At 39.9% G+C, this 24,094-nt stretch overlaps 2 protein-coding genes across 2 annotated transcripts; both read right to left on the bottom strand.

Moving 5' to 3' along the window:
• Positions 1-10,509: 10,509 nt before the first annotated feature.
• On the bottom strand, positions 10,510-14,153 carry has1 (hyaluronan synthase 1). The gene is made up of 5 exons (XM_034554509.1): positions 14,037-14,153; positions 12,447-13,143; positions 12,127-12,352; positions 11,866-11,998; positions 10,510-11,769 (listed from the first exon to the last, which is right to left on the bottom strand). Exons 2-5 carry the CDS (start codon positions 13,128-13,130, stop codon positions 11,094-11,096), a joined length of 1,719 nt encoding a protein of 572 aa, XP_034410400.1. The 5' UTR covers positions 13,131-13,143; positions 14,037-14,153; the 3' UTR covers positions 10,510-11,093.
• A 2,780-nt stretch (positions 14,154-16,933) lies between these two features.
• Positions 16,934-18,134, bottom strand: LOC117745640 (trypsin-3-like). Its single transcript, XM_034554092.1, has 5 exons — positions 18,095-18,134; positions 17,796-17,949; positions 17,413-17,675; positions 17,188-17,324; positions 16,934-17,083 (listed from the first exon to the last, which is right to left on the bottom strand). The coding sequence occupies exons 1-5, from the start codon at positions 18,132-18,134 to the stop codon at positions 16,934-16,936; spliced, it is 744 nt and encodes a 247-aa protein (XP_034409983.1).
• Positions 18,135-24,094: the final 5,960 nt, after the last annotated feature.

Genomic DNA, 24,094 nt, shown 5'->3' with positions numbered 1-24,094 from the left:
AGAGAGATAACACACTACATCAAAGATGTCCACCTCAAGACCAAGTAATGAAAAATTCACATAATGAAAAGGCCTGGTCCTTATTTGGGATGTTAAAAAAAGAGTCCAGGTACGCAGTTCCATCCCCCTAAAAATTGTCACATCTAAGAATAATATTGAGTCTAAGGACTAAACTTTACTCAAATATCCAATATTTCTCAGTCAGTATTTGGTCAACCACGTTGGGCAATACTGAAACATTTATCTAACCATAGACCATTTCACAGTTGTTAACACAAACATTCTAAATGTGTCCCACTTTATTTCCTGCGGTGCAAGGAATATATAAAAGAAGAAAGGGTCATTAGGTCATCCTGACGTAGTGTTGCATTTGTGCCAGACATTGGTGCCAGTTCTTTGAAGTTAATGGGGCGGACATGGCGAATCCCACTAAAAAACATCATATCTGTGTTGTTTTGACTGTAAAAATACTTTGTAAAAAAAATTGTATTTGTATCTAATTGTGCATGTTTGTGTTCCTTGTTATGGCTCTGCCAGCAACTGAATACAGCTCAATAATTAGGATGTATATCCAAACAGGCAGCGCCAACCAGTTATCGCTGACTAGAGGATGAAAATAACCAGATAAATGTATTAATGGCTCTGATTGTAACTGTTTGGATTCAATGGCCTCTCAGAATTGACTAAATATAGGACTTTACCGTATGGTACAATAACTATAGTTTGCCTCAATGATTTACATTCATACTAGTCATCCAGCCTGTGTTATTAGCTGGCATACCATACATCATGACAGTGATTGAGCTAGAGAGGTATACAATTAGCTTTCACTCATAGAATTTGGCAATTGGTGCCAACTAACTGGCAATAATGGACAGACCTGGCTAAAATTAGCCCCGTTAAAAGTTCATAAATATCATTAATAGTTGGTTGGTTGGTTAGTAGATGGTGGGTTAGTTACTGAAAACAAAAACGCGGATATTATGGCTTAATGTGAGTTCTGTGTAGTAATGACCTTCTCAGGCTTAGGGAATAAAACTTTTCAGATCATTATCTGGGTGAAAAATATGCAAGTTATGTGACATTTACATTGACTTCTTGTTCCACATGGGGAGCCAACAGTCGTCTCATGGTTGAAGGATCGCCGTTTGTTTGACCCATCCACCACCACTCAGTTCACGTCTTATTGCGACTGTGTTTCTATTGACTTTGTATGCAAAGTCATTCACATGCAACAATGGATATACTAGATTAGGTATTTCACAATCTAAACCTCAGTATACTGAGTAGTTTTGTTACCTAAACCTAAGTCAGTTTCCTGTGAAAAATATAAGTTTTTTTTTTTTTAAAGACTTTATTCATGTAACAAGCAGAAATTGACACAGGATTTTGTAAGAAAAAATCACGAAAAAGTATGATGAGAATACGTTGTCATATTACAGTATAAGTACAAAAAATATATAACTGATTACAACTTAAATGTTAATTGTTTCATCTAATTATTTAATGTTGGGGGTTAGTATTGATAAGCAATAATAGTTTAAAATGGTATCATTGACAATTTTTTTTAATTCTCTAAACATGACAACAAAACTTTTGAAAGACAAAAAACATTTTTACTTCTGACTTTACTGTCAGCTCTGACATACTCTAAGTCAATAAAATGTTTATATTTAATTGTTTTAATGCAAACAAGATAAAGATATCACATTTTTTTGTATTGCAACAATGTGTTTGGGCATAAAATAGCTATGAACAACAGTTCTGCTGACAGCTTTTGAACACAGTAATTCTCCAGAAATTAACGATGTCTTATCTGGGGAGAAAACACAATGTGAGGACTGACCGGGACCTTTGAGTCTTATAAAGCACTTGTGGAACGTCTAAATATAGCAATAAATGACTCAACTCTCAGTTGGTCGTTTAATAGGCAGATTGCTTGTATTTTTTTCCACTGACTGCCAAGGAAACCAATGATGTATTGTTACATGCCTTACAGTAGGAAGAAACTTTTAGGATGTGAAATTCTATCTGAATAATCTTTGCGGTAAAGTCTGGATTATATTAGCCCTTCTTGGAATTCTGCTGTATGGAACCCAACTCACTCAACATCACTGAGATTATATGTCATAAAGGTTTCTTCAGCAGATCTCACCTTTGATAGCCATAAATCTCTCATTCAGACATCTAGGTAAATAGAAGGTGTGGTTCCTTTTCTTAGCCTGTAACGTTGGCATGTTTGAGGCTTACATTCTACTTTAGAATATTGTACACCCATCAAGAAGTAAGCCATCAGCACACATATCTGCGTGTTGTTCCAATTCATCATCATTTGTAAAGTTGTTTTCCCACTGCTGACCTTTGGCAAATATGTATAATCAATACCCTGTTGTGTTTCTCTGATCCAGTTATATTTGTCACAAACTGTATCTCTGAAGTGATCAACTCCATTCTGCCAAATTCTCTTTTAAATTCCACCGACTTTAGCATGTTGTTACTTCTTAGACAGTGACAGAGTTTCAGGTAATAATAAATCTCATCAGTGCAGTGAATTAACACGTTTTTTTATTGACACATTCACCCTAAAGGGCGCAAAATAAATATATTTAACATAATGTTAAAGAACTGTCTTTGCATTTGATTATTGTTTGTTCAAGTGTAAAGATACTGTTGAGTTGTAGTGGATTTTATATATACTTGCACATGTAAATAACAGAGGTTATGTTTTAAATTAATACATAAAGAAAGTTATGATAATTAATTTGAGGAATATTCTGAGGAATGTATTATAAAGCATAAGAGAGGATCACTGTTTTATTATTCTGTTTGTTGATGACAAATGTAATGATTAACTGTATGATGCTTGAGAATGAATGATGTTTTATTGTTTAGACAATAGTTAAAATGAATGTCGATTGAAACCTGAGATGTTACTTTTATTCTGAAGGCAGGATAATAGGTTTATTCTAAAGGGGAACTTCCTGTCCTTGACCGGAGTGTGAGCTTTTGACCTCGCCAGCTTATCGATTGGCTTAGCGAACTGAATGACGGCATTCTTTGAACTGGCCAATAGAACTAACCTTTAGGTGTGAATTCATTTGCATGACCAGACTAACAGCCGAGCATTTGTTCTGGAGTCAGAGTTCTTTGGTTTGGGATCTTGAGACAGCCCCGGGCTCTACGCTGCACCTGGCTGAAAGAGAGGCCTTGGGAGCAGCGAGGTGTCCGTCTGCGGAGAGCTCTCCCTTACCAGCTCCACGATCGTGAACGCTATATGAATGTTATCTTTGCCATTAAATATTGTTAAACTTTAATTCATTGAATCCTGAATTTCCTGCGGCCACGGGACCCGAAGTTCTGAACACATATCTTACAAATCCCACATTACTCTTGATCAAAGATCAAACTCTAAAAATGGCATGTACGATGAAAGAACCAATCGGAGGCCGAGCAGTTCTGGAAGACAATCACATTATTGTTGTCAAACTTTTAAAATATGTTCTCCTCTCTGCTGCTGTCAGTTGTCATTTCAGCTCAAACTGATGCAACCCTATATATAGGTAATAATAAATCTCATCAGTGCAGTGAATTAACACGTTTTTTTATTGACACATTCACCCTAAAGGGCCCAAAATATATATATTTTTCCTAATCTATATTTCAGTTTTTCCATTTTGGAGAAATGATGCTCAAAGACTCTGACAATCCCAAGGGGGAACTACGGTTTCAGTATAGTGACATTTCTGTCAGTGATTCCTCCAGACAGTGACTTCAGAAGGTTGTGGGCTCTGGTCCAATGGCATGCAGCTTCAAACTATGTGTTTTTGCCCAAGTTCCAGTAAGTGATGGTAGCTCCACCAGTATGAGTGTGCATGCTGCAGCTCACCCTGAGGTAGTCCCATAAAAGCCTTCTCGGCAAACTGAGGGAACGACCAGTTGGTCATTAAACCCTAATCTTGCTATTTGGCTTCGTACCGCTTGGTGTCATCTTAATATGGGCTAGAAAACCCTGAAAATCCCAGGAAAAGGCCTGCTGATAGCTCATGTAAATATTTTCAGCTGAAGAAATAAGATCTATAAATTAAGTTGTATGTAGATCATCACATCAAGCAAACCCAAACCTAACAACCAATGGTACTTTCTTAACAAAACCACTTGAGATTGCCAATAACTTCAATAATTATTTCATGAGTAAGGTTGATAATTGTAACAGGTGGGTCAAACTCATTTTCACCCATGGGCCACATCAGCATCACGGTTGCCCTCAAAGGGCCGGTTGTAACTAACACTGTATACATGTAACTACCCCCGAACATAATGTTAAATAACTGTCTTTGCATTTGATTATTGTTTGTTCAAGTGTAAAGATACCCACATTACTCTTGATCAAAGATCAAACTCTAAAAAGACAATAACAAAGACAAAGATCAAACTCATGTTATGACATGAACATAACTCTGGTCCAATACATATTTGTGAGCTGCCAAGGACATGTGTGACATATTCGGCTTGGCACACACATGCTCACATACCTGTATGAGGTATGGCGCTCACCTGCTTTACATATTAAGCAGAAGTGCTGTAAGTAAGACACTCTTTACTCTTTGTTCTGCTGTTTGGGGGCATGTTCGATGAAAGAACCAATCGGAGGCCGAGCAGTTCTGGAAGACAATCACATTGTTGTTGTCAAACTTTTAAAATATGTTCTCCTCTCTGCTGCTGTCAGTTGTCATTTCAGCTCAAACTGATACAACCCTATATATAGGTAATAATAAATCTCATCAGTGCAGTGAATTAACACGTTTTTTTATTGACACATTCACCCTAAAGGGCCCAAAATATATATATTTTTCCTAATCTATATTTCAGTTTTTCCATTTTGGAGAAATGATGCTCAAAGACTCTGACAATCCCAAGGGGGAACTACGGTTTCAGTATAGTGACATTTCTGTCAGTGATTCCTCCAGACAGTGACTTCAGAAGGTTGTGGGCTCTGGTCCAATGGCATGCAGCTTCAAACTATGTGTTTTTGCCCAAGTTCCAGTAAGTGATGGTAGCTCCACCAGTATGAGTGTGCATGCTGCAGCTCACCCTGAGGTAGTCCCATAAAAGCCTTCTCGGCAAACTGAGGGAACACCCAGTTGGTCATTAAACCCTAATCTTGCTATTTGGCTTCGTACCGCTTGGTGTCATCTTAATATGGGCTAGAAAACCCTGAAAATCCCAGGAAAAGGCCTGCTGATAGCTCATGTAAATATTTTCAGCTGAAGAAATAAGATCTATAATTAAGTTGTATGTAGATCATCACATCAAGCAAACCCAACCTAACAACCAATGGTACTTTCTTAACAAAACCACTTGAGATTGCCAATAACTTCAATAATTATTTCATGAGTAAGGTTGATAATTGTAACAGGTGGGTCAAACTCATTTTCACCCATGGGCCACATCAGCATCACGGTTGCCCTCAAAGGGCCGGTTGTAACTAACACTGTATACATGTAACTACCCCCGAACATAATGTTAAATAACTGTCTTTGCATTTGATTATTGTTTGTTCAAGTGTAAAGATACCCACATTACTCTTGATCAAAGATCAAACTCTAAAAAGACAATAACAAAGACAAAGATCAAACTCATGTTATGACATGAACATAACTCTGGTCCAATACATATTTGTGAGCTGCCAAGGACATGTGTGACATATTCGGCTTGGCACACACATGCTCACATACCTGTATGAGGTATGGCGCTCACCTGCTTTACATATTAAGCAGAAGTGCTGTAAGTAAGACACTCTTTACTCTTTGTTCTGCTGTTTGGGGGCATGTTCGATGAAAGAACCAATCGGAGGCCGAGCGGTTCTGGAAGACAATCACATTGTTGTTGTCAAACTTTTAAAATATGTTCTCCTCTCTGCTGCTGTCAGTTGTCATTTCATCTTTCATCATCGGGTTACAACAACTCTTCTTCTTCACCACCAACAGTGTGTGGACTCCAGGGGGGTTCTGCCTTAGCAGATATCTGCATCTCTACCTCTTGCTTATCCTAATTCAGGATGGAGTCCAATCGCCAAAGACTTTGCACTATATTCAAATATATGCAATTGTAATAGATTATTGTTAAAGTCTAAAAACAAGTCTCTCCTGATTGAAATGTGTTCTGGAGCTCACCTGCTCACATACATACATATGATCTGGAGCTCACCTGCTCACACACCTTTATCGTGTACTGCTTGGAACTGCAGTTTATGTTTTTCTACTTGGCTCCGCGTTTGACATCAACACGCCGATGTGAATTCCACAAATGACTTAACAGTCTCTGGGGAAGCGGGGAGTGGTTAGGCTCAGCTGCAGAGTGGGTGGGGCGGGGCCGTGGTTCAGGGAACGGTGCGGGGTAATCAGCTTCAGCTGGGGTCAATTGGGGGTTTTAAGTGTCTTCCGGATAAGAGCAGCAGTAGCTGGGGAAGGAGAGGAGGAGAGGGGAGCAGATACTGGCGGAGCGACCGAGAAGAGGAAACCCGACCGCCTATAAAACGAACGAAATAAAACAAGTTAATTGCAAAGGTCCCGTGTGTTGCCCTCTTTTATGCCTGCCCGAAACTCAAACTCGTTACAGTCTCCTTGAAGCACAAACATGGATTCGCTTTCCCATCTTCTTTAAATGGCCTGCCCTCTGCATTTTGAAAAGAGTGAAAGGAAAATAATTAAATATTAGACCATAAATAAACCACAACAATAAAACAATGACAACAAACGTGTAGAATGTTGTTGTATTGTGTTGCTGTATAGAGCAATAAAATCAAATCATCAACCATTATATATTTTAGTAACCCATGTAGGACTGATTTTCTTAACACAGGGTGTATCTTCTTGTAATAATGATGACGCATGAAGTGTTCGTGTATTCTGGAGGAACTGCAATTTGGTGGGAAAGCATGACACAATACTTGGTGGTCCATACTTTTTCCATCCCATTTGTAATAGATCAAACTTGAACCCCAACATGTGTGCCAGCTGAAACTGTTCCTCCTTCTTGATGTCAGAGATGGTGGCCCAGACAGGGTGGGGGGAAGACAGGCTAATTGAAAACAGACACGAGTGGAAGTGATGTTTGGCTTCGTCAGACTCTTGGTTTGGTCCCAACATTTTTTACCCTGACTCATTAAGGCGCTGTAACTGTATAGAAATAGTTATAGTAAATCACCTCAGAGCTCTGAGATACACATTTGTTGGTTTACAGTTTGGGCAAAATATCCATGGTAAAATGTTGCTGTTGAGGCCAAACATGGGACAGATCTGGGAAATCTTATGAGTAACTTTGATGCTGCTCTTTAGTCCAGATGCTTTTACTCATATGAGAAAATGTTTTTGTCTGCCAAACAGCGTAAGTGTTTCATCTAGTCAAAGTGTACCGTTGCACAACAGCAACTAAAGGGCAGTGGAGAGGAGAGATTCTAATTATTTTATATCACCATAAGTTGCCTTAGATAACCATAATATTATAATAAGTTATAGTCTGTTGCACTGAACAAAAAAAACTATTCTCAGAGCGTCACTTGACCCCTCGATAAACGTGATGTAGAAGAATATAAATGTTGTCACAAACCGGGCCGCATGGCCGCGACAACAAAGGGGGACACACAGGTAATTGTTATCAGCAAGGGTTTTTATTTAACTTAGGTAGTCTAATATAACTTAGGTAGCAAAACAGTGGTGTGTGGAGTCAGTAGTTTCAGTGGTGGAGGTGAGTGCATGCGTGGGAAGTGTGTGTGTGACGTTGTTAGGTCAAATCATACTCTCCTATAGGCAGCCAGTCAGGGTCTCAGGACAGCGAGGGAGAGCGAGCTCCTGAGACCAGAGGGCCTTTTAAGTGCAGCACTTGCACACAAGGCCAGTGCTGCTGATTAGCTCAGGTGTTCCCATTCTTCCGATGAGCCTTGGCCATGCCCACCTGCAGGGACACGAGCCAGTGGCAGAGAGGGTCGTCACAATGTAACTTCAGTTGAAGTGCAGATCAATCAGCTAAATGTACTTTAAGTACTATAAAAAGTACTTGTGATATTTCTATTATAATAACTGCTACTATTGCTACTTTTATCATTCTCATTCTACTTTCGCCGCTGCTGCTTGTAATAGTAGTTTTTTCTATTATTATATCTGCTCCTACTGCTATACTGTTATTATATACCGCATGATTATATTATTGATTAATCCAAGCTCATTATATCTTGTTAAACCTGTCCTGCTCTCTAAAATGCAATAACCAGAGCTGTTTCTCAGAAATGCCATATCATTCACAGAAATGCCATAGTTTCTCAGTAATGCCATAATAATCACTATTTAAAATCTGCTGTCCCCCCTCGGCTCATTTAACTGATAACAGGTTGCCTGTCTTGCTTAAAGATCCTGTTAACCCTCTAAGCTACTACTGAGCATGTTACATTTACAATATAATTACACTTCTTAAATCATACGAGACACAAGCATCTTAACTCCACATGGAATATTTTTCTATTGAGCTCTGTTTAGGTTTTATTTTATGTTATATATATATATATATATATATATATATATATATATATATATATATATATATATATGTATATTTATATACATATATATATATATATAACATATAAAATATATATAATATATAAAAGCTATCTTGTACTTTTATTGTCTTCTCAGAATGTACGTTGTACATTTACAAATGTGACCCTACATTCTACTTCTTGAATATAGCCTGGCCCCTGCAATCCTGCAGTTGTATATGTCTTATCTGTACAGTAAAGAGTGTAACTTTGACCTATTATTTGGCCTTTCACTCGTACTGGTATTATATGTAATGTATTATAATCAGGCACATCTTATCTCAAAAAGATGCAGAAAAGCTGGTTCACGCGTTTGTTACTTCCAGACTAGATTACTGCAACTCCTTATTATCAGGCTGCTCTAATAAGTCTCTTAAATCCCTCCAGTTGATCCAGAATGCTGCAGCTCGTGTACTTACAAAAACTAAGAAAAGAGATCACATTACTTCTGTATTAGCTGCGCTGCACTGGCTCCCTGTAAAATCAAGTATCACATTTAAAATTCTTCTCCTCACCTACAAAGCCTTGATTGGTGATGCACCATCATATCTTAAGGAGCTTGTAGTACCATATTGCCCTACTAGAGAGCTGCGCTCACTAAATGCGGGGCTACTTGTGGTTTCTAAAGTCCTAAAAGTAGGATGGGAGCCAGAGCCTTCAGTTATCAAGCTCCTCTTTTATGGAAACCAGCTTCCACTTTCAGTCCGGGAGGCAGACACAGTCACCTCATTCAAGAATAGACTTAAGACTTTCCTGTTTGATAGTGCTTATAGTTAGGGCTGAATCAGGTTTGCCCTGGTCGAGCCCCTTGATATGCTGCTATAGGCTTATAGGCTGCTGGGGGATGTTTTAGGATACACTGAGCACCTCTCTCCTCTTCTCTCTCTCCTTATGGATACATTTACATCTCTCCATTGCACCTTATTAACTCTGCTTCCTCCCCGGAGTCGTTGTGACTTCACGTCTCATAGGGTCCATTGGACCTGGAGGTGTCTGATGCCTGGTGAGCCGGCCTCCCACCTTGGCCCTGCTGATGCCCCGCCCCCTCTCCTCTCTACCTCCTTCTGTTTCATGAATTGGAGTTCCATTCATACATTGTCATATTCATGTAATGTGTTTATGTAACTTTGTAAATGCTGTTCATTCTGTACACATGACATCTATTGCTTCTGTCCATCCGGGGAGAGGGATCCTCCTCTGTTGCTCCTCCTGAAGGTTTCTTCCCTTTTTTTCCCTGTCAAAGGTTATTTTTGGGGAGTTTTTCCTGATCCGATGTGAGGTCCTGGGACAGGGATGTCGTATGTGTACAGATTGTAAAGCCCTCTGAGGCAAATTTGTAATTTGTGATATTGGGCTATACAAAATAACTGAATTGAATTGAATATGTGCTCACCTTAATGAAAGGGTTTGTTGTTGGGAGGCTGGTGTGTCATACAAAGTCTAATTTCAGGTCAAGTTATATTTTGCCTTGCTATCAGTGTGTCGACTGATAGCAATGTATAATGTAATTGTGCACTGATTTTCCAAGTCAAGTTATTTCCTGTAAATAATGTGATCTGGATTCAAAGAAAACAGCACATTACACATAAAGAAATATTTTTAAATTTTTTATTTCTATACATGTTCCCAAAACCATAAAATTCTTTCCGGCAATTTATAGCTAATACAACAAGTGTATTATATATATATATATATATATATATAAATATACAATTCTAAGCAATACATTTGTCCATTTCCCTCTGTAATATCACATGAAACAACATACATCTTCCACACATCCTAAAATACAGCAATTACATAAAGGCTTCAGGTTTCAGTAAGCGACTCCATATTTTGATCCACGGGCATCAATATCATTGTCCAGCTTTCTCGTAGAGGTACAGTTTCTCTACTTGTGTATTTTTCCTACTGTACAAAACTTGAACTGTACAAAACTTCTGTATTTTCAAGTAAATGTGCAATACTGCAGAAAATGTTACATCCAGGATCCAGTGCAATAACAGCAACAGTGGTAAATGTACGGTCAGAAACTGACACAGTCAAGCAAGTGGAGTTCATTGTGTTGTTAAAATAATCTCTATATACACACATGGACATAGTTATAAAAATATATTGACCAAGATCCAACGCCCATCTTTAAATACTTAAAAAAAAATCTTGAACAAATATCTCATCCACCATAATCTGACAAAGAGAAACCTGAGAAGTGCATGGGCCCAAAAGCCCTCAGTACAGTATCCTTTAAATGTGCAACACCTCCATATAAATCAAAGAGTTTCCCTTAAATATATTTGTGCTATTTTTGTTAGAAACAATATTCATTCCTTTTTTTCTCCTTTTTTTAATGTTTGTTGGTTTAGCAGCTGCATACCTGTCCATTAGTTAATGAAATGTTAGACTAAATAAATAAATGAAACCCATTTAATAAAATAGGGTCAATGGTTGACTTTGAATAAATAAGTTGTCTTCTCTAAGTTCTTCATAGGTACCTTTGGATCTACACACTCAATGTGTAACTTTGGATGCGTTTCCTGCATAACTTGCGGAACCACACCCAGTAGATGACAATCATAAGCAGCCAGTACAACACATATGTCGCAAGGCCAAAGATGATAAACCTAAGTTCTAATGTCTTGGCTGGAGTGCGCCAGTCCTGTTTACTCTCCTTGTAAACTGTGTAACTGAACCCTGCTAGTAAAAGGGCTGCCCACACTGACAGAGGGAGGAGGGGCATGTAGTTTCCAACAATCTTACGTCTGCCCGATGTACCCCAGCTGCTTTTGTTAATGGTGAGAATGGCAAAGTACTTAGCAGGCAGCAGGCTGGTCATGTACAGAGCCGAGTAGAGGGACATAAACAACATCACCATGTCTCTGCGCAGGAGGCAGGCGTAAGCAGCTTTCAACAGCCCAATCAGCTGGATGCAGCACAGGATCCAGAGGATGTCCCACACCGTGCCTATCCAAAACAGCTGGATGATGGTGGCAGTGACGAAGAAGGGGAAAATGCCCGAGATGATGGACTCATAGGTCATCCAGAGGTGGTGCTTGTGCCACCACATTGCATTGAAGAGCCACTCTCGGAAATACGATTTTGTCCAGCGAGTTTGCTGGTTGAGCCAGCGCAGAAACTGAGCAGGTGTCTCCGTATAGCATTTGGAGAGGGATGTGTATCTAAAGGAGATGGCAAAAATAAGATCTGTTAAACCTTTATCATTACGGCAAAGATTGCCCCATCAAGATAGTTGCGTGTGATGCAAGTTAACTTACTTTGTAGCGAAGCCCATGCTCAGCATTCGGTTGGTGAGATGTCTGTCGTCACCAAATGTGCAGTGAGTTCCCAAAAACTTCTGATTGTACCAGGACTCCAGAAACTGCTGGAGGAGATCGTTCCTGTAGAGACCTTCATGGAACAATTCAGGAATTAGTTACAATGAGTGTATTAAAGCCATGACTACCACTGCTTGACAGGTAACTTGTCATGTATAACTTTGACGAACATCACAGGAGAAAAACTTTTATTTTCCTTACCCAGAGGACCACTTATGCAGGACACACAGTCGAAGAAGGACTGGCAGGACCTTTCGATGTTGAAAGCCATCCAGTACCGCAGACTGCTCATGAAGCTGATGAAGGACTCTTTCAGGTTGAGAATCATCACATCTCCTCCCACAGCACCGTACTTTTGGTTACTTTCCAACACTTTACACAGCTCCACGGTGGCCATAGAGTCCAGCTTGGTGTCAGAGTCACACACCTGGGAAGGGAGAAGAAAGTCTCATTCTTAAAAAATGTTTCTTATAAAAATGTCTTAACATAAGGAATATTAATTATAATAGAAAAATAGATACCTGTATGTAGTCCACCAATGACCCGAGTGCTTTAAACGCGGTGTACATCACTTCCCGTTTGCCGCCCCACTTCTGCATGATGCACACGTGACTCTTGTTCTGGATCAGTCGCTCCACCTCTTTTCGCTGTGGATCCTCACCAATGACATGATCAGCATCCCCTGCTGGGACCGTTTCCCCATCCTGCAGGGCCTGGTTGGGGTCCCATGTATGGTAGTTGTTCTGCCACACACAACAGCCAGGGTCGTGCTCCTCAAACACCTCCCTGAACATGTCCATCATATACTGGTCATCATCTGAGTTCCCGTCAATCACCATGATGATGCGGAGCAGCTCAGGAGGATAGTTGAGGGCCTTGACGGAGTTAAGGCACTCTTTGAGATACAATGGGTCCTCCTGGAAAGCTGATATGGTGAAGCCAATGGTTTTGGTGAAGGTGCACGGATCTTTGCGAGCTTTCATTCGACGTTGCTCAATGAAAGCAAATAAGCTCTGGACGAACACGTGGAGTGAGAGGAGTAGTCCATAAAAGCCAAAGGAGATGATTCCAAATGCTGAGGTCGCTAACTGGAAGCCGTAAACATAGGCCCATATCATCAAGCACAGGACCAGCACGGCAAAGGTGAACGTGAGGATAGCGCGGATTATTGTGCCAAGCTTCTTCAATAAAGGTTTCAGCTCCATTGTGTTTCTTTACCTAACAGAATACAAAAACACCACATAGTTAGGGTTTAGTTTGTATTTGCGTGAATGATTACTACCGATCTTTGTCATGCTATAATTGTAGGCACGCACTGCGGTTGGGGAAAGGTTGTTTTATATTGATTGTTGTAAGACATCCAAACAAGTTATACAAGTTGGAAAACAATGCAGCTGGCTTACATAAAGCTTCAAGCTCAAGGCTAATATTGTTTTAATCATTGGAGCCAAGACTGTTAAATGTGACTATCACTGACAGGTAATATAATAACAGTAATAACATTGAGGTTTAGTGGCTCCAAGAAACTAATAGTTTGTTACCATTTTTCAATTAACAAACTATGTTATTCTAATGTAGCTCATTCATTTATATCATATTTATATTACTGTTCAAAGCACAATAATATTACATAAGGTTTGTAATCTGTACATATTTAAATTATTTCAGGTTTCATACAAGATACTTAATCAACCCACACAGACAAAGAAACTTTCTCTGATAGAAAACTTTAGCTGAACCAAAAAAGTCGCTATATAAGTAAAAACGGTTGATCAATTAAATCAATACTTATTATATAATACATTATATAATAAATTAATAAACAGGTAAAAACAGCGTTAAATGTAAAAGTATCAAGCATCTTAAAAATCGGATATTTTGTTCTTTATCAAATCAAATCATCATTAATGATTCTACAGACATACGTTTATATTTATAATACAAACGAATTATAGCAATTCAAATGTAATTACTGTATTTAGATTTAGATTACAACCAAAGTGTAGTAATTAAAATGCAATTATCGTATTTATAATACGTAATTCAGCAGAAAAACAGCAATAAAATAACGTGGCTAAAAACACGAAAACGTTATTTATGTTAAATCGTACCTGTTGTCAAGTCCTTCTCGTTAAATGTGCGAGACATCCATTCGATGTTTTCTCTTGTGTGCCAAATTGGGGTGAAGTTATTTGGTTTTATAAACTTCTGGGTTGAACGCAGGATAGAAAGCAATGTGCACGTTTTTTTATGGCGTCTCCATTCTTTGGGATTTATCAATGATGCGCGCCCTCGCTGACTCAGCCGTGCGTCAGGGGCAAGGCGGTGGTTCCGCTGACGGAACGCGCGGTGCGCACACAGCTGCTTTGTTTTTTTAATTTTACCATAGAGATGTTAAGCCTGTGAACTCTGACAAAACTGTTTCCTAAGAATAGAGGTTCCCAAACCTGTTGTAGGAGCATCAGACACTCAGTGAAGACCACCCAACCCACATTCCTGTTTCGGTTTGTTTTTAATCTATTTCAGATATTTAACCTATATCTATTTTAATAACCCCAATATATGGTATGTTATGTTATTATACAACCAGCTGTAACTTAGAGATGCACCTGTATAAAATGATTTGTAAAAGCTGCACCCAGTTGTTACATATGTACTCGTACTCTTAATGCTACTTTTTACATATACTCCAATACATAGTGTACTTTTTACTCTTTTATTATCTAGTTACTCTACAGATTTAGGTTATTAATACAAAATATGAATCATCTAATTAATTATATGTTATTGTAGGTTATGCTACACAACAGTATTTATAGTAAGCTACAACATGTATTGATGAACACATTAATACACCACTGATCATAGTGATATAATGTATTTTTTCTAACCCTTCTGCATATTGAGTACTTTTGCTTTTGTTTTTTAAAATGTATTTTGACACCTGTGTACTTTTACTAAAGTACGATTTTGAATACAAGACTTTTACTTATTACAGAGTATTTTTACACTGTATTGCTACGTTTACATAAGTAAAAGTACTTCTTTCACCACTGATAATAAAGGTGAAAGTCTCAAAGTGTTTATGTTTCGCCAGAAACTCTGCGGCTATTGAACAGAATTTCAGGTATTCAATCACATTAACCTTGAGAGAGGAAAGATAAGAAACCCTAGAAGCTGCTATCAAGCGTGTACACAAGTTGGATGTTGCCCTCTGCTGCCTCATATCTGACACTGCACAGGTCAAGAAACCAAACTGAGTAACGGAGCAGCAACACTTTGTGTTGTGAAGTGTATTTTGAGAGGAGTCTAAGCTGGTGTCACTGAGTAAAAGGAAGTCTTCTCTGCTCTGTCCTACTTATCCGTACTTCTGGTTCTCTACGTTGCTACCGCTGACCTGACTTAACCATTAATAAATCCCTGGAGAGTTACTTTACAGGGAAATCTGTTGACCACTCATGAGGGTCCACACCCATAGCCGCAGGAGCCGGCCGCTCCATGTCAGACCTAAATAGAAGCCACCAGGCCGCTGATGTCATGTGTGGAGACTGAGCCAATCGATGTGTTTAGGGACAGCAAATGAACGCCCTCAACTTTCTGCACATGTTATGTGGGCTTTTTCCTGTGAGATCTGTATGTTTTAATGTTTGTACTTCACAACACTGCCTGCTTTGGTGACATTGTTTTATCACTTTTAATTCATCACTTCCAATATATTGTCATCTTTTTCTGTAAAAAAAAAATGTTTTGTCTGTGTAAGGTGCATTTAAAAAATGTTTTCATATGCCATTATTATTATTATTAACTTGTCAGCTATTTGCCTTTGTTCTTCCTTTTTATAGCTCCATTTCTATGGAAAGATCATGGCTAAACTGCTGGGATCTTCTGGCGTATATCTGGCTCATCATTGCATTCTCTGAGGGACAAACTGCATTAGTCTGTGGCCACATCAAGAACATGTGCTCAGTCTAAAGGACACTGCAGAAGGAGAAGGACTATTTTACCAAACTGCCATAACTTCTAATTATACAGCTCGTAAACATGGTTTGTGGAATTCTGTCGGATTCAAAACATGGAGATCTGTCTTGCCAGAATAAACATCCTCTGCAAAGTCATGTATTCAAAAGTATAATAGTGCAGCATCCAACATGCTTCATAGCAATACGAGGTATTTCTTTGTACGTAAATGAGTCTTTGTTAGGCCTCTTTATTTGGTGGTCAAGAAAATGCCCGGTGACTCACCCCGCTGCTCTGTGCCACACCCAAGCAACCAAAATCCACTTAAATCATCATTTTGTGATTGAGTGTTCTCATATGTGCACCTGTTGTCGATTTGCACCCTTACACAGAGAGGTTACAGAGCTGGGGCGCTTGCAGGGAGTCAGTGTCTTATACGCGTATGTACTCCTTTAGGGGCTTGAAATGTAAAGCTCTGGTTAAAAATGTCTTTCAATATTTTCATTTAACTCCAAACACAACCTTCGCCAACACTCAAGCCAAAATACAGCTGAAGAAAGGTTACTGCATATCGAAGTGTCTAAGTATCACATTTGTAGCAGACAGTGGTCCAACCAGTGATTATGGACTGTGGCCAGCGTGTGCAACATGCATTACAGTTTCAACCCACAGGGAGCAGTGTAGCAGCATTTTGTTTTTTGCCCTTAGTGTTTTACTTTTGGATGTAAATGTTAGGTTTGTTCCTCAACTGCTCTGTGTTCTACCGAGGCGTCCATGAGCAAGAAACATGTCTGCCCATTCGTTTTGAAGTCTTTTTGAGTCAAAGCTCATAGAATCAAATTTACTGTGACAGCATGTGAGGCAGCTATTCACACTCTTTGATACTTAGATATATGCCGAAAGACAGGATGTTATATTCTTATATTCTCACTGTCACTCTAATTCTAATAACTCACAAACAGACCTGTACAAACCACACTTTACACACAGCACATCCCACAGTTAGACTTTACTGTCAGTTCACATGTGAATTCTTTGATATCGTTGCTGCTCAGCCTGACGCCATGGTAGTCTCAATCCAGGAGAGGTAATTGCAAACTTTAGTGTACACCCCAGGCTTTTTTCTCAGAGCGCAGCCATGCCCCCAGGACACCACTCCCTGGAGCTCCCCGTCACACATCATGGGACCCCCGGAGTCACCCTGAAGATTAAAGAAAAGAAGATTATCTTTTCTGTTGCATCTCTTAAATCAAGTGGCAGACTCACTTGTTTTGTGTTACAGCAGCCATGATCTCTATATAATACCTGGCAGGAGTCTTTTCCTCCCTCCAGATAACCAGCACAGATCATGTTTTCAGTGATTTGGAAAGGATATGAATTAAAGCATGCGTCATCGCTCAGGAGAGGGACGTCCAGGCACTGCAACTTATGAGGGAACCTCGCTGGAAAAAGATGGTGAAAGGGTGTTTTTATGAACAATAATGGCATGACATAGCATTTTTGGAGTTAGATAGTGTCTCTGTAACTCACAGCCCTCATTGCTGGGACGAAGACTCCCCCATCCAGAGATCTGGCACATTGTCCCTTCACTGGCACACTTTGAAGGGAGCGGAGCAGGGCGCACATAGCTGTTCAGAGTTGCAGGGCGACTCAGTTTGATCAGCATGATATCACTGTCCTGTGTGCGGGAGTTGTAGTCAGGGTGGCGAATAAACTTGGCTGACATAATGTGCTGTTCAGTCCCTTCAGGTTCCCAGATGTCGTGCTCTCCCAGACGAACTTCGACATCTGACCTGGAAGAAATATATCCATCTTTAAGGTGATTTTGCACTCTTGATGTTTAAGGGAAACCCCAAAAGGAAAATAAATTGGTTGACGTGCTGTGAAAAGAGGTCAGCGATCATCTTTCCTACTTTTTTTTGCAGTGTGCAGCAGAGAGCACCCACTCCTCAGACAGAAGAGTCCCGCCACAGAAGTTGTACCCATTGAAGAGAGACACTTGGTGAGGCACAGAATTTTTGGGACACTCAGACCCCCCGACAATCTTGTTATCTTCCTTCAGAGCAGCTGCAGCTGTAAAAAACAAAACAAAGAAGGTTAGAATAAAGAAGTGACAAAAACAGAGCAAATTAGGTAAGTCACATTAGACTTTGGCACCTTTTGATGCCCCATAATGAGACTTTTTACAGTATCTATGAAATCTGTTAAATACCTGCCCCTCCAAAGAAAGTCAGGAGAAGAAAAAGCTTCATGCCTACTGTCTGTCTGCCTTGCAGGTTACTGTGCACCTACCCGTTTAGTTTCAGGTATTTTAGTCCTCTTATCTCTCTCTTATCGTCAGAGGTACACCTCAAATACTAAACATGTGTTACATTTCCCCAGAGCGCTGGGTTTAATGTGCAGTATTCAGAAAAAGAAACTGGGGAAAACCGCTTAGAAACATTTGGAATTCCCCTTTGTCCGTATTTATGAGTTAGGGTGATTTTCATTTGATTTTGAGCTCTATATCATATGTATTCTGGATATGAGACGTATACTGCCTTCAAGAGAACCACAAAGGGGTGTTCGTACTTGTGGATGTTGAGTAAGACTTGGTATGTGGGTGTAATTCATTTGGTTAAAGATGCTCTGGGCCACAGTCAAATTGTGCCGTCGCAAATGACCAATTTTCAACATCCAGAGTTCCCAGAAAAGAACTTAACTCGTGGTATTTTACTTTTTGTAAATGTCCACTTTCTCTTATACCACACAGGTTGTCTTCTTATCAGCGAGCTGCCGTCTGCGAAAAAGCAGTATGTAGCTGTGTTGCAATGGATGATATAAAAATGCATTGCTCAACCCTAACAAGACATAGTCCAAACTCAGAGAATTAAAATATATTCAGAAAATGTGAGACAGTGTCAGTTTTTTTCAGTTTCCTGGATGTTATAAAGTAAAGTGTCATTTGTTGAAACTAAAAGCCTTTATTTTTATTTGATCTTTTGTTAATTGTAACTAACGCAACCATTTTCTTGACATTCCTATTATCTTTTATGCAGTTGTGTAGGTTTGGAGCATGTGCACCATTTCATTAAGTTAACATATAAATAGATGTCATAAAGCAGAACTTCTTAAGGCAGTTTCATTTAACAAGCCTGTGGTCAACTGCTTGGGAAACCAATGTAACTCTTTCCTCTATCTCTCTGGTTTGAGTATGAAATATTCACACTCCGCACACTCACAGTTTTAACATTGCAAAACTGCATATCATCGCTGAGTCAATGCCTCACAATGGAGACGCACCGAGAGGTACGAGGCTCCGTTACTCATGTATGAGCAGAGGTGTTTATCAGCACCAGACAGGAAAACATTCAAATGTGAGGCTACATTTAACCAAACCCTATGATTATACACTTAAGGCTAAAATATAACGCATTCCCATCCAGCACAGGCAAGTTCTCCCCCCGTCATTACTGGGTGGCACACTCACCGTCTGCCTCATTCCTTTGACAACCTGCATCTTTGCTTGTATTCCTTGATTGCAATCAAGTATCACGACTTCTGTCTCTCACAAAGATGAAAACGCTTGCAGTGATTCACGCTTACTGAAAACACATGTTATTGATTCTGTTGTACTTCTTTGACTGTTGTCTCATCATTACTCTTAAACAGCCAGTAGGGAGTGTAAGTGTAAATATAATCAGACTTTTCCCTCAACAATTGTATGTATGTATGTATGTATAACTACCGCTTAGCAAATGACAAACTTAACCGAGTGCTTAATACAATGGAGCGCGTCTTCTCATGTCGTTAAGAGGAGAGCAATATACTAATAGCTTCTGTTCATAGGAAGCATCACACAGTGACATTTTAGCTGCACACAGCAGGTAAATAAGGACACCTTTGCTTTCAATATGCCATTCTGCCTACCAAAGGGTTGTGATCTCCTCGGGAAAATAATGGCTCGATTTAAGGCCGGAAAAAAAAACAAAGTGCATCAACCACTGCACCACAAAAACAGAGAGAGGATAGCACTCTTGTTTTCCCCAGCAGCTACAGTATCAGTAGCTATCCCCGGTTACCAAAAGAGTATCAAGTTGTATGCAGTTACTATCCCCAGTATGACTCTTTCCGTTTCCTGGGCTCCATCATAACCCAGGACCTCAAATGGGAGCCGAACATCAGCTCCATCACTAAGAAGGCGCAGCAGAGGATGTTCTTCCTGAGGCAGCTGAAGAAATTCAACCTGCCAAAGACCATGATGAGGCACTTCTACACTGCCATCATCGAGTCCATCCTCTGCTCCTCCATCACCATATGCAGCCTGCCCTTGTCCTTGGCAGTGGCTGCAGCGCATTATCCGCTCTGCTGAGAGGGTGATTGGCTGCAATCTGCCGTCCCTTCAGGACTTGTTCGCTTCAAGGACCCTGAAGCGAGCAAGAAAGATTGTAGCCGACCCCTCTCAGCCTGGACAAAAACTGTTGAGTCCCTTCCATAATTGCAAGAGTCTGCAGTCCATCAGGACCAAGACTTCACGCCACAAGAACAGGTTCTTCCCGTCGGCAGTCAGTTCATGAACAGAGCCCGGGTCCCCCACTGACTGACTCTGTCATCCCAGGACAATTTCCTTCCGGTCACTCCCCTGCAGATCTCTTAATTCTTCACATCACTTAATTCTTTACATCACATCAATTCTTCACTTAAATACACTTAACTCTTCACTTTAAATACACTTTAAATACACTTGTCACTTTGAACTTACTCACTGTTTAAAGTACTGTTACCGGCCTGTCTGTGCCTACGTTATATTTATATTCTTAATTCTTGCACTGTGTTGATTGTTGTTAATGTTATTGTCTATTGTTGCACCAGCTGCCATGACAAATTCCTTGTATGTGAAAACATACTTGGCAATAATAGGTTCTGACTTGGAAATGCTAGTGCGAGAAAAGCTGTTTATTGCCACTTTAATTTTCAATAATATACATGAGGCTACAGAATATTTCAATGGCATTTATTAAAGCAAACTAAGTTGGCAAAGTCGTTCAAATGTGCAAGCCAAAAGTCCCTGAGCTAATTGCTTTGAAACGTCTTTGATGAACTCACATATGACACACAGATGCCTGTTTGAGTTGCACATGTGCAAAACAGCATTCCGGATGTGACCCGATGGATAAATTAGGATGAGTTCTTTGCTGCGATCTAAAACTGCCATCATTCTTTAATAGTGACCGCAGCTATTTTCCCCCCAACAGATGCCACCCTACCCCTTAGTTACAATACATGGAAAGGATCCATTGATTTCACCATCTGTGCTCCCTGTTTAACAAGTTCCGGTTAGGTCCCCTAATCCTATTCCACAGTACCTCAAAATACTCTCGGAGAGACAGAGAGAGCACTGTGTCAGAGCACTGGATGACTTATGCATTGCCAGGCGTGTTTGCAGTGAGACAGAGCCCAGGCTGATTATTCATATCCCTTAGGTCTGCTGAGGGGGACCAGGCGTTGTGGTTGAAAGTAGGGACGAGTGTAAGGAAGTGGTTTAGGTTATTGAGGCTCAGCTTTTTTTTTCCCTGTGTGTGGTGTATTTCATGGAAAAAAACGTCACTCAGCCATAGGGCCGAAAGCCTTTGGCACCCGTTTCGACTTGAAAAACAAAATTCCTGACCTCTCCGCACCCATGAGACCAGGGTTTGCTTTCCAGTCAGCGCCACAACAAGATCAACAAACCTTTGAGGTTTCAGCACACTGCAGATTTACACTAGTTGTGCCTTTATCATAGAGTCACAAGAGTCTAGAAGTTTCAACACAACAGTTAGTATCCCTGCGTTTTCACAAAAGGAGTTGTGGATTCAGTGCTCCCGGTGTTCTAAGTTCAGTGTTTTGCACTCCACAGCGACGAAAAATACTGGGTGTATTACAGTGACGCTGGGAGCAGGAGTGTGTCATTACTACCGCACTGTCCCGCACACAGACACAAACAGACATGCATGCATTTCAGTTGTTCCTTTCGGGTTACTCTCTCACCCTCCCAGCTCCTGTAGTGAATAATAAACCCCCAAACTCAAACTGCGTATACCACCCTCTGTACTAAAACTGAATTCCCTTTAAACCCCCACCAGTTGTTTTACACACCCAAATTGGTATTTGTGCGGCACACACATAATTGCATGTTTGGTTGGTAAATCAAGAACTCTGGCAAGCCCTCGGCTCTGAAGGCTCCCCTCAAACTATAGCCTTGGGATAGCTATTAATATCCCCTACAGACACCAGCAAAAATGATCTGCTTTTAAGTTCTGTTACAAGACTATACAGCAGAAAATTCAAAGAACACATTTAAACACAGAAATGAAAAGGGGAGGATGTATTGCTCAAGAGGGTCAAAACCAAATAAAACAGTCGTCACACTGTCTAGACTTTAGCTAAAACAGTAATGCCATTTAGTGTTGCAAAGGTTGCTGACCAGTTCAGATTTAAAGCAAGATGAGGATGAAGGTAACTGGGTCAGCTCATTTCAACCTGTTTCCTGTAGTTAGAATATATTGGTTTTGGACCTTCTGTCAAATGTTTCCCAGTGGGGACGAATATTCAGATGCTCAATGTTTACATAAATAAAAGAAAGGCAATGATAACAGAGACATGCGTCCTCCTCCAGACTCAAATGAGGGTGTTGCTCTGGACTCACGCAGGGACTGAGAGCGTGTACAGAGACATGTGTAGTGTCTCTCACTCTTTCTCTCTCTCTCTCTCTCTCTCTCTCTTTCCTTCCTTCCTTCCTCCCCCTCACATCTGGACTATTGGCAGGACATAGTTCCTGTGTGGTGTGTGTGTACATTAGCGGGGGACTCACTTTTTAGGGTTGGGCAGATTCTTGCAGCTCACACTGTGTAAAACTGATCAGTTCAAGATATTGAACCTCATTGTGTTTCACTGTGTGAATGCTCATTTGTCTGATTGTTTGAATTTCTTTTCCTCCATGGTGCAAATATTTAAAGGGTCTCTCTTTTATTTTCCTAAATTCTGTTTATTTTTTTATTGTGCAGTCAAGGGAATGTCAATCAAACTGGTGTTGCTTTATTGATTTTAAAGAATGTCTTTCATCTGTTTTTGCTAATTAAATCTTAAAGAATACAGATTTGTTTTGATTTGCCGCATATTATTTGTCCAAAGGATTTATATTGTAAGTGGAAAACTTCTTGAAATTCAACTTCCAATAAATGATGTGCAATCAAGTTCTGTGATCGATGTTTGCCGAGTGCTTTTCAACATCTGTTTAATTCCTTGTTGATAAAGTTGGCTTATCCAGATATCGTGCATAATGAGTCACATAAACTGAAACATATTTCATCTTGGACGCTGTTAATCTTGTCTCAATCTCAGTGTATTTTCATGGGAAATGTGAAGAAACACAGATTACTGTTTTCCGGAAACAGTCCATTTATCATGTTTTGCAATTTCCATCCATTGTAACATTCTAAGAAAAAAAGAAGAATGAAATCAGATGCACAAATGTGTGGGTAGGGAAGCAGAAAAACCAAAGAGGAAAACATGTGGGAGGAAATATGACCATGGAGTGTATCTCAGATGAAGCATTTCTCCCCCACTCAAGGTAGGTCTGTTCTCTGGGGACAAGAGTCTGATCTTCAGTCTCCTCCAGCCAACACTCCCCATGCCCATGCCTCCAGCCATTTAAACTAAAACTAACTAAAACTGCACAAACTTTCAATAAGTCTGGGCGTTTTTCCAGTTCTTTTCGAATCTTCTGGTTTGCCCTGTTATTTGTTGTTTTTAACTCTAATTATTCAGGTAATCTGTAGGTCCATTGTATTGCAAAGTCTTGGGATAGATTCAAATTGTCAGGACTGAGAACCCGACATAGCTGGAGTCCAAAAGCAACAGGAATGCACCAGGCAGGCTTCAAGAGTTGAAATTGCTTATATATTTACAGCTTAGATTTGCTTCAGGGTCAGTACATGAATTCCCTTTTGTTTTGAAGTTGCAATCAGGTCTGCGGTTGTTTTCCAGCCCCATTATGTAGCGATGTCTACATGTATGCACCTTTACTGTACGTGTCAGATGTTTCAGGAATGCACAGGACATGGATTCATGCAACATTTTAATGTCAATGACAGAAAACGACTAAGCTGCAAAAGTATGGTAGTGTTTGAGTTCTGTCAGTCGTGTTTTATACTTACTTCATCTCCAAGTATGATTGGATTGATAGTGCAAAATG

The sequence above is a fragment of the Cyclopterus lumpus genome, chromosome 16 (genome assembly GCF_009769545.1).
Source record: "Cyclopterus lumpus isolate fCycLum1 chromosome 16, fCycLum1.pri, whole genome shotgun sequence".
Taxonomy (NCBI): domain Eukaryota; kingdom Metazoa; phylum Chordata; class Actinopteri; order Perciformes; family Cyclopteridae; genus Cyclopterus; species Cyclopterus lumpus.
The sequence above is the reverse complement of the archived record's forward strand: the minus strand, read 5'-3'. Positions and strand labels throughout refer to the sequence as shown.

What these genes read in the sequence shown, in the direction of transcription:
- LOC117745640 (XM_034554092.1), bottom strand. Translation starts at nt 18,134, where the DNA reads ATGAAGCTTTTTCTTCTCCTGACTTTCTTTGGAGGGGCAG. An exon ending in GACTTTCTTTGGAGGGGCAG is followed by an intron (nt 17,950 to 18,094) that starts GTATTTAACAGA and finishes TTACAGCTGCAG; the next exon opens with CTGCTCTGAAGGAAGATAAC. An exon ending in TCGTCCCAGCAATGAGGGCT is followed by an intron (nt 17,325 to 17,412) that starts GTGAGTTACAGA and finishes ATCTTTTTCCAG; the next exon opens with CGAGGTTCCCTCATAAGTTG.
- has1 (XM_034554509.1), bottom strand. Translation starts at nt 13,130, where the DNA reads ATGGAGCTGAAACCTTTATTGAAGAAGCTTGGCACAATAATCCGCGCT. An exon ending in CTGCATAAGTGGTCCTCTGG is followed by an intron (nt 11,999 to 12,126) that starts GTAAGGAAAATA and finishes TGTTCCATGAAG; the next exon opens with GTCTCTACAGGAACGATCTC. An exon ending in AGCATGGGCTTCGCTACAAA is followed by an intron (nt 11,770 to 11,865) that starts GTAAGTTAACTT and finishes CATCTCCTTTAG; the next exon opens with ATACACATCCCTCTCCAAAT.